Source organism: Solea senegalensis, linkage group LG12 (assembly GCF_019176455.1).
Source record: "Solea senegalensis isolate Sse05_10M linkage group LG12, IFAPA_SoseM_1, whole genome shotgun sequence".
Lineage (NCBI taxonomy): Eukaryota > Metazoa > Chordata > Actinopteri > Pleuronectiformes > Soleidae > Solea > Solea senegalensis.
Window position 1 is genome coordinate 2642682 of NC_058032.1, and position 10975 is coordinate 2653656.

At 38.3% G+C, this 10975-nt stretch overlaps 1 protein-coding gene across 4 annotated transcripts in view; it reads right to left on the minus strand.

Moving 5' to 3' along the window:
• Positions 1–8985: 8985 nt before the first annotated feature.
• Positions 8986–10975, minus strand: part of gria2b (glutamate receptor, ionotropic, AMPA 2b) — a 38547-nt gene continuing 36557 nt past the window's right edge. For 3 of the 4 annotated variants that reach the window (XR_006361404.1, XM_044039812.1, XM_044039813.1), the window contains one exon: positions 8986–10975. This exon is cut by the window's right edge and continues 139 nt beyond it. Coding sequence is in view for 2 of the 4 variants with exons in the window: in XM_044039812.1 (XP_043895747.1) it covers positions 10950–10975 (26 nt within the window). In the remaining 2 variants the exon portion in view is untranslated. The other variant, XM_044039814.1, reaches the window with a different exon arrangement.

Consider the following 10975-nt stretch of genomic DNA (forward strand, 5'->3'; position numbering starts at 1 on the left):
TCTGTGTTTTATTTTATTTTTTTTAATTCATTCAACTTGAATTTGTTTACCCTTTTCTGAGAGGAAATGTGATGGGATGCAGTATCACTGGTAGTTTTAGCAAAAATCTATCACTTTCTATTTACACATAAAAAGGTGCTGAAAATAACAGGAGGGATGAATTACCGCTTACAGTTTGTTTACATAGACGGCAACTCAGTGACACACTCCAAACAGCTGCTCAATAATTTGCCCCTCGGTCAGCTTTCATCATATATCATGTTATAGTATCTACTCATCAAGTCTCCTTGAAAATATCACCTAATGTAATGAGTATTTTGAAATTTCTTAAGCAAAGGATTCACAGGATTTATGTTACACTTCACTGAAGATAAAGTGTCAGAATATGCTAAAAATATCTTTTCATCACACTTCTCTAAACTTAAAAAAAGAAAAAGAAGACCAACATTTGTTTATTTTATGAAGTCAATCCTCACAATTTATGCCTGCAAGAAAAGAATCATTGGAAAGTTGTTTGAACACCTAATCTATCATGAAAAAACATAATTTTGCATATTAACCAAAAAGTTACTCAAGTGTTGTGCATTTTTCTCTCCCTGTGGAGGTGTTTGGATCCCACTTTCCAGAGGAGAATGTATATTTTCGTCCTTTATCAATAATGCTTATCCTTTTAGGGAGCAGCTGGCACTGGCCAGGAAATGGATTATTATATTATAAGTACTTATAACCTGAAATATTTTGCATATACGCATCATGCATTGTATTAAACACATGCTGGTTGGGATTGTCCCCATATTGAAAAAAAAGAGGATACATACATTTGAGGCTCTTGATCTATTCCGTGTTTTTCTCCACATGCAGAGTTGTATCTGTTGGAATGATCCATTTCCCTGATTGCTCCCAGGCCACATCCGAGGAAGGCCTGTATGTACATTGCCATATATCCCAGAGTTATGAGACAGACCATTAGTTTATTGCTCAGCCAGCACGGGGGAGTAAGTGAGCATGAATGATGTGAACAATTGAAGGGAGGAGAGACACACTCTTCACTTATAATTTGAGAGGAAAAAATAGAATTTCTTTGTGTCAGTTTTGTTATCTGAGTGAAGGAAAAGAGAAGTGATGAAGGATTTTTGGGCACACGATTGACTCCTGTGTGTATAGAAGACTCACCCAACCACACAAGGAAGTTCATAAATAAAGCCAGATTGATGAAAGTGTGTGTCTTCAGTTATCGTTATCTTGAATGTCAGCTGCTGTGTCTGCATCTGTGTATATTTGCAGAGGAAATGCCGTCCTCAAAAGGTGCCTGCACACCTTCGACAAGCTCAGAGCGATGGTAAAACAACACAACAACAGCTTGTCATGGCCGGTTACCATGGAAATGCATTCGACCTCGCTCAAAAGAGGAGCCGCCGTTTCATTCTGAAGCACCTTTTCACACGATGCCAAATCATGCACGATTATACAACACATTCGCTCCTCCGATAAAGCACAACAGCTGTTTGTTTTATTCCCAAGGGTGCATGGTGCTGTGCGTGGAAGAGCAGCCCTCACCCGCCAACATGCAGCTACGGGAACGACACACTATCAGTATAGCGTGTCGTTCCAACATGAGAAACCCAACTAACACTGTTTCCATGACAACCCAGCCAGAGGATAACTGTTTTACAGCGCACAACACCACCCACCACCTTGGCTGCCTCAGAAGTACTGTGTGTTGGTCTGTCTGGCAGAGCTGAGACGCTGCACTATGGCAAATGAAAGAAAATTGGCTTTTTACTCTCACCCAGAGCCAAAGGAGACAACACTAATGAACTACACTGACGCTGGAATTCATTGTAAATGTCAAATCTGCACTGGTAATGCCATTGTTTCCAAGACGTTTTCCCCAAAACGAATACACTGCCCTTCAATTTAGAACAAAAAGAGTAGCATCTAGCTTATTGAGGATCAGAGGGAAAGAAAACTCAACACTAGATGTTGTTTCAAAGACTTTATTCATGTTTTAATCATAAAAAAATGAAAGATGTAGTCTTCTACTGCTCTAATGAGTCCAACAAAGTCAGCACTGTAAGTCACTTTTATAGCTCATAAAGTAGAAACATTAGAGTTTTTTTGTAGTTCCTTTGTCTTATTTTTAGTTTGCCATAAGTGTGATTTCCATATTTCAGGATTGATGTGATGCATGCATTCAGTATCATGCTCCTCCGTGTCACAGCCTTAATTAGCATGCATATTCTTTCTGACAACAAGGTGATTGATTAGCTGGCAGGAGAAGACATTTCAGGTTAATTTACTCGACAAGTCAATTTCCCTCCATCTAACAGGAAATGTTTGCAAATGTACAACATGTATTATTATCACTTTAGCATTTCTGCTCCGAAATGTTCACCTAGAATGTAAATTGTACTGATTCCAGTGCCATTGCAGTCGATTAATAATGGCAAAAACACTCAATATGAGCAAATGAGTGAGAAAAAGTCTGCATACAATTGTATTATTTTAAACATCACTCTGTTGCTGGAGTTTGTGAAGCACAAACAAATCCCTGATCATCTTAATTAGACTCAACATCCTGTGTTAGTGTCACTGTCTTTACATCCCCGTGTGAGACGACTGGTCACTGTCGTCCTCCGCCCTGGTTAGATCACAGAAGGTCTTGTTGTCATTTCACCTGCAGACATTTTTGAAACAAAAACAGCCTAAGTGGCTTCGTAAGTGGGCAAATCAGTCAGTTTTAATTTGAAATAAATTGCCACCTTGTTTGTGTTCTGGTGACATTTACGTGAAGTGTCACCTGCAATGTGTTTAGCTGGAAGACAGAAAGCCAACCACACGTGTTGCTGAAAAATGTCGCTATAAAAAGGAACAATAATCTAAAAGAAAATAAATGCATGTTTTTCCAAATAAATCAAATAAATATAATATTAGAACTCTGCTGAAACAAAAGCTTGAAGTCAAGGTTTTCTGTTCTGTATGATGAAAAGATAAAGATTTTAGTATGCCTTTGATGATGACGGCAGGGTGATGAATTTTTCAACCTGTAACCTTTCCAGGTTGCAGGTTGCTTAAATCTGCACTGTCATCTGTGTGTGAACATGTCTGTGCCACTGCTGCATTTTAATGAGGTCAAGGAAGGCAGTAAGTTAATAAACCTGAAGATGAAGCATGGTCCTTGCTGTGCTGTTGACGTCTCCTACAGTATTTGAGATGGCAGATTCAGGACATTCCTTGTGTACCCTCTGTCATCGTTAGCCCCCGCCTGGGCAGGATCCTATCAGGGTATCCATTGACGACCAGCGATGGGAAGGAGGAGTGGGAGTCAGAGCTGGATCCTCGCTGGCTGAAGATTCATTTTGTTTAACCATCCATCTGTGCCATGATTGGCTGAACTAATGGCCCATAAGCACACCTGATTACACAAAGGTGGTGGGACTAATGAATGATAGTATTGCTCCTGGGGGAGGTAACTTCAATAAGTCATTTCCACATTGAAGGGAAACAAAATGGCCTTAAATGTTGATTCACTGTCCTCCAACAACAACAACATAAAATGAGTGACATCACAGATCCATCCATCCATTTTCTACCGCTTTATCCTCCACAAGAGGGTCGTGGGGGGGTGCAGTGCCAATCAGAAAGGCCATTGTTCTCAAACACAGGTCTTTATGCTGCAAAGGCAAGAGTGCTAACCACTACACCAACCGTGTGGCCGCCCACATCAGAGCTCATAAAGCCATTATTGCTTGTTAAAGAATAACTTTCAAAGGAATAAATGGCAACAAACCTCAGGCAGCAGCTACTGTATGTATATGAGGGAGCACGCGTTGAGCCACGAGACAATCGTAACCTTTATGCTTTTCTTTGTCTTTAGTTTAAGGTTAAAGATGGCAGACACCAAGGGAAACTAATATAGAGGTTATGCAAATATTATCTCAGTAACTATTCTTGGTACTACAATCTGTGAATTGTTCAGTGCAGGAAAGTGTGTGTGATATACAGTACCGTGCAAGCGTCTTAAATTAAATGTGTTTAATTTGTTGTATTAGCAATGCTATAATGACTCTTTCTCAATCACCATACAGGAAATATGGGGAACATGTATCCAGTTGTATAATAATAACAACATTTTCAGGAGAAAAAAAAAGAAGAAAACATGTTAACGTGTGACTGAAGTGTGACACGGGAACAAATAGCATGACCCTGGTTGACCCTGAATTAATGTTACTGGTAAAAACTGTGTTTGTTCTACCGTTTCATGTCGAAAAATAATCTGTTGTGCAAAAGATATCTGACACCAGGTTTATTCAAGACATGCTTGAGCATTGAATACACATGTTGTACGAGTTAAGCTAAAGACCAACTCTCAGTCACATCATTCCAATCCAAATGCCAATGATCACAGAATATGACAGACATAAAAACAACAAAGCTGGCGGTGCCCTGAGACCTTTGTTCTGCACTGTCAAGTCCAGTCAGTTTTATTTATATAACCCAGCATTGCAAACAGTCTGTACAGAGAGTGACACCCTCTTTCCTTAGACCCTCACACAGAATGAGGAAAACCTCCACGAAAACCCTCAAGCTGTCTGTCGGCCTTTTTCCTCAAGCCAGGTTGGAAGATTCTTTTTCTATCGTTCAGTTTCCTTTATTCAATCTGTGGATATTTGATTTCATGGCCTAAATCCTTTCATTATTAAAGGACGGTGGATCAAAAAGATAAATGAGAGGAAGGGTGATTCTTCAATGTCCTTATGCTGCCGAATGAACTTCCACAATTTTTCTATTCAAAGACTTCATTTACTTTGCCCATTTAATTTCATGAAAACAGTTTTCGATCAAAGCCGCACATTTTCTGGCCTTGACTTCTGAGAGTTCTATCTACATATATATATATTTATTTCTTAATAATTTAATTTTGACATTAATTCACTGCAAGCTCATTTTTTGTTTTGTGGATAAAAATTATGTGAAATGCATTTTTCATACCATATCCTAAGTTGTAAACTGTAACTGATACTGCATCTCTATTATAAGATTGAGATATGTAATATTTTATAGCAAGAGCAATCCATTTGCATATTTATCAACATCCCAACATCCTTCAGTATTCTTTGCTTTAGATGCCAAGGCTGACATTATCTTCTTGTCAAAGCTCTTTTCATGCAAGAGTGCAAACAGATTATTGGGGTTGGGAGGAAAATAAAAACAAGTCCAAAGATTCGTCCACCAGGAAAAAATCTCCCTGTTCTGTATATCTGAACTGAGCAGATGTGTCCAGTTGCTGAGCTACAGTATTTGATCCAACTCAGCACCAGATGTGTGAGCAACTCCTGCCCTCTTTCCTCCACCAAAGTGTTTCGTAGCTGAGTGATTTGTTTTCCCTGGAGCAAAGAGCAGCTTTTTTAGAAAGTCAAAGTGAGTGTGATGTGTGTGTCAATGTGAGTGTGTGTGTGTGTGTGTGTCTCCTGTCAAGACATCAGTCAACATCCTGTGAGTGCAAACACATCAAACGCAGTAACGGCTTGTGTTGTTCGGGCGTATACAGGTGTCTTTCGACGATTTGTTTTACCGTTACAAGCAAGGAGGTTGACGTTTATGGTGTTTGTAGTCAAATCTTTCAATGCACTGTTTAAGTTCTAATCTTTCAAGTGTGTGAAGGAAAGTCTTGGGATGAACTGGAGCAAGTTTGGTATCAGAAAAACATATTCTTACAAAGTCATTGTACATATGACAGGTTTCTATTTTGACCACCTTCATGGCTGCTGCGGTTCAAGGGAGTTCCTGTCATAGCTGGGACAATTCTGCCTTTTATGTCGGAACCTCCTGTGCAGGACCAATCAGCTCCCAGGATCCACCTAAACACTCACACACATGTGCAATCAGTAAATCACACACACCTGCGACACATCACACACACACACACACACACAAGGGAAGAAAACGTGATCCTGGTGTAACAGCTCCTCTTTGCAGTTTGACATGAGAGTGGATGCATGAAGTTTATTTCCATCAAAGGGAAGTTGGCAAAAAACAGCATCTGGAAGAAATTAAAAATTGTGTCAAAAAATGGTTACCAAAAAAAGAGAGGAAAATAGAAAGTATCTCAGGCATTTCCATTTGTTGTTAAAAGTTTATTTAGTTCCCCTGCATCACTGAGCGTTCAATAATACATCTAATAATACATTTGCTCATTTTCCACACTTGCAGTCCCCTGCATGCACGGGTAAAACTTCCAATTACTGAGCAAACAGAGTGAGGCAAAAACATCATTTTAATTTCATTCAATTTAATGATTCAAGGTGCCATGGAAAATGAATATAAAAAGAACGGGTGAGACAGATATAGACTCATTGGGAGGAAAGACGGATTATTTATATAGCGCACAATGACGTCAGCCGTCTTCGCGGAGATGTGTGACATTCATTAACACCGAGCAGAAGGAGGGTGGACTCGTGGCTTCTCAGCACTCAGCATGGAAACTCCTAATGTGAGATTCATGCACGTCCTTGGGTTGTTACACTGCACAGATGCTTAATCTGTGTTTGTAATTGTTGCTTTTAGTGGAAAAAGCGACAACAAACAAACAAATTACAGTTTTCAAATGTCTATATCTTGCATAACACCTTGTAACACAGTCAGCCTGGCCTGCAAATAATAATCTTTTATTATTATCACAATAATAATAATTATAATAAAAATAATAGTCTTTATTTAAAGAGACCTTATCTCCAATATCCAGGGTGCTGAAAGAGAATCCCTAAAGACAACATTTAATGTCACAATTATTGGGGAAATGGAAACAGTAAATGATGGGGTTGTGTAGTTTAGTCCATGGACAGCGTATAACCATATACAGTAAATAATGTGACATTTGAGGACAAGCTAAAAAATTCTCTTCATTTAAATGTAATTTATTGGTGTAAAGTTCAGTTTTTCTGTATTTCTCACATGCATTTCTGCCTGATGGATAGAAATTTTAGGCAAAACTGCGACATTTATCTTGTCTCTGAATATTAAGGAGAAATAGTCTTGAAGATATTTTTTTCCCTCAAAATAATAAATATATTAACGTGGAGTTCCATTTTTGAATTCAGATAGATCCGATCCTTTTAAGATGCTCCGTCTGAAACCCAACATTTAAAACTTTGGGGGTTTATTATTCATTAGTCCACTTTGGTACACTGTAATTTTAATGCAACATTTTGATGTGGCCTCAGATCAGCCAAGTTCGGCTGCAAAATATCCCCACTTATTTCTAATAAATTAGCATTTACGACTGTTCAAACTGTTCTATGAATCATGTTCTTGTCTGTTGCTTTGTCCTGGCCTCTCAGAAATCTCTTCTCACTCCTCAGAGCAGATTAAGTGACGATGAACAATAAAACAACTACAATGTTTTTTTTTTCTCAATTAACTTTATTGTTTTTCTTCTTTGAATTGCTAATACACTATTGTAACATGCAGTCAATTTCAGGAATAAATGGGCAAAAGCACTTAGTCACAGAATATTTTCTGGCTCTTTTATGGTTAAAATAAGCAAAAAAGTCCAGATGGACATTTTGATGTGTACATGTTGTACATGGACCAGATTTTGCTTATTAAATTTGAAATTTGAACGGTATAAAACATATTTCAAATAACATTTGTTTGAGTTTTTATCCAAATATCCAAAAGCAGGCGTTTTTCAACCCTCTCACTGATTTGCCGGCTTCCTGCAACAGCACAAATTGGAATTTTTCCGATAGCACAAAATGTTGCATAATTACAGTAATGCAAAATACACTTGCGCAAACGTGTCCTATGTGATAAAAGTGAACGCTTGTGGAAGAATCCACCAACTCACTCGACTAGAAGTATCAGAGGTATTGGTCTCACTCTGTGTGAATGTCATTTTGCCGTTAACACCAGATGGTGACCCATAAATCTGATGACAAAATAACAAAGCTGACACGACAGTGCGGCAGTGCTGACCTTTCGAGGGTTTACCTACAGCTTCACCACTTTTGTGCGAGCGAGCAAATGTCACTTAATCACTTAGTGATTTACTGGGTTTGGTCACATCACGTGACCCCCAGCTCTGCTTCTCTGAGCCTCAGTCAGACTGGTCAAATTAACCTGAGTAAGTGAAAACACCTGTGCATATGTGTGTGTGTGTGTGTACTCGTGAACCAGTTCAACAGGGGACTTCGGCGTTGTTACACACTCACAAAGAGGGGACTCCCTGTAGAACAGGGGACATTTTTCAAATTAACCTGAGTAAGTGAAAACACCTGTGCATGTGTGTGTGTGTACTCGTGAACCAGTACAACAGGGGACTTCAGCGTTGTTACACACTCACAAAGAGGGGACTCCTTGTTGAACAGGGGACATATGGGGGGGTCGTGACCAGTTCACTTCAGACAAAACAGCACGGTATGTAGTTGAAAATAATCATAGCAACAGTAGGTTCTAGTCGAGATCACTGTTCCAAAACCATGGAAACACAGAATGCTCTCAGCCATCTTCCTCAAAGTGGCGTGACGAGATTTTATGAGACAAATGTGATTTCTCAAGACTAGAATTACCGCTCATACACAAAACAAAAAAAACACCCTTCAATGGAAACACCAACAAGTAGCAATTGTGGGCTACTTTGTCAAAGGTTTAGAGATATTGCTTTTATTTTGCAAAAAAACTGTAATAGAATCACAACGAGAGAGTCTTTTCAAGTCTCCCACCACATGTTGTCCAATCAGGAGCAAGAGCTCTACAAAGAGGCGGTCCTCTTACTCAGGACTAACAAAAACACAGTAAAGCACAGTAAAGCACAGCAAGGGTGAACAATTGAAAATTTCAGACATCCCAACTAAAGACCTGTGCCTTATTTCTTGAAAAATGAAAGACAACCTTTCAGAAATGCTAAAAACAAGAGAGACAAGACGGACGTGTGTGTGCTCCGATTAAAAAATCATCGGTAATAAATGACACAGACTAAAAGAATAACAAGAGATCAGCCACTTTTATTTAGAAAGTCCCAAAAAATAAACAAGTTAGCACACATTCCATTTACAAAAAGTCTATGAGAATAGCATGAAAAATGACGTGATGAAACTATGGTATATGTTCCTATTATTGATGACATAAACAAGTGATGACAACAGTATAGTTTATACCTCCCTTTATGTCACAGTGGAGGGCTCCTTGTGGGTCAATCTTTAGGGAAAAGGAAATCGAATAGAAGTGCTCCTTTGTGTTGGACCATAAATGACAAATAAAATAAAGAAAAACTTTATTTTTAGAATAAGTAGAAAGAAAAGTTTGTATCCGACAGAAGCAAAGTAGCGTTGATGCTATAATAATGCAAAGGGGCCATAACTTTTCATATTTAAACTTTTTTATATAAAATATATGTATATACTGTATATGTATATATATATATGTCTGACATTGTATTTCCAACTTTGAACAGTTTACCTCACAACTTCAACATTAAAATGAAAATGCGTGTTTGGCTGTAGTGAAATAAACTTATATCGTATCTGCGGCAACAACATGCAACCGGTGCGACGTCATAGTCAGATCATTGCAAAAGTACATGGAGACTGGAAAACAAAGCGAAAAAGGCTACTGTAATAGCATTGTAATTGCCACCGACTGTACATCTAGTTACAAAACTTACAGAATGTATCATTTACATTCACTGAGATGACAGTGATTGATTATATTTAAGACTATATTCATATCTACTGGCACTAGAATTTGGCACTCTCACTTATTTGGCATTTTAAAACCAGCACATAGACCAATGTGGATTTCGATGCCTCTTCTTGACGCCACATCACAATGTGATGTGATAATAAAATACCACACCAATCTATCATTTTCTGTGTGTGTGTGTGTGTGTGTGCGTGAGTGTATGTGTGTAAACAGATTGATTTCCTGTTGGAAGTAGAACATCTACCCTGGTCCTCGTCAGAAAAAACACAAACAGCAAAAGCACTGAAGCGAACAAAGAGACAAAAGTATAAAGCAAAAAAGTTGCTGCACCAACGCTAACAAGAAAAAACAGAGACGGATTGATTCCAAAATGTCAAGAATTGACATATTATTTCAACAACACCAAATGTTAAAGAATAAAATATACAGGAAAGTTTAGAATAGGAGTTAATTACATGATTTCAACATTTTCACCCCCATACGCTGCAATGTATTTGGCTTTAAAAATATGGTACTAGAAGCTGTTTAATATTTTGTTCTTTCTTTACACTCACACATTAAGATGTTTATATCCAACCAGTATGTAAGCAAGTTTATTTAAAAGCTATTTTGTGAAAATACATAAAAATATTTTTTTTTCCCAATAAACTTTTTTTTTGATTTTCTTAAAAAAAAGAAGAAAAAAAAGACACGTTCACATCTTAATGTCGATGGTATCAAGTGTGCTTGAAAATCCAGTTTGGCGGCTGTGGCTACAGAAACAAAAGTATTTTTTTTTTCTTTATGACATCTTCTCCTGATGCACACACACACACACACACACTCACACACTCTTCACATACACAATCCACTCATACACAGCAGAGATGACTGAAACTCTGACTCCCAGAAGCATCCGTAGCCATCAATCAAGCCCCTCGATCTCATCTCAGGCCAGTCCAGACAGATTGATAGGAAAAGCATGGTGTCACCAGTTCAGACAGAAAAAAAACACCTCCCTTTAATATTCCAAGATTTAATTCCACCCAGAGAGGGAGGCAATTTAAATGGTGAGGAATCGAGACAGAGAGCAACAATAAAAGTCTTTGTGTGTGAGACAAATGAAGACTCCATCTCCTGCTTTTTCCATTTCACCAGACAGAGACAGGAAAACTCAAGGAGGGTCGGAGGGACAAAACAAAACAAAACAAAACAAAGCAAAACGCTCTATTGAAACCATAGTAAGGCACTCAGAAGTTTCTCATTGATCAGGACAGATCTGTCAGGCTGACGT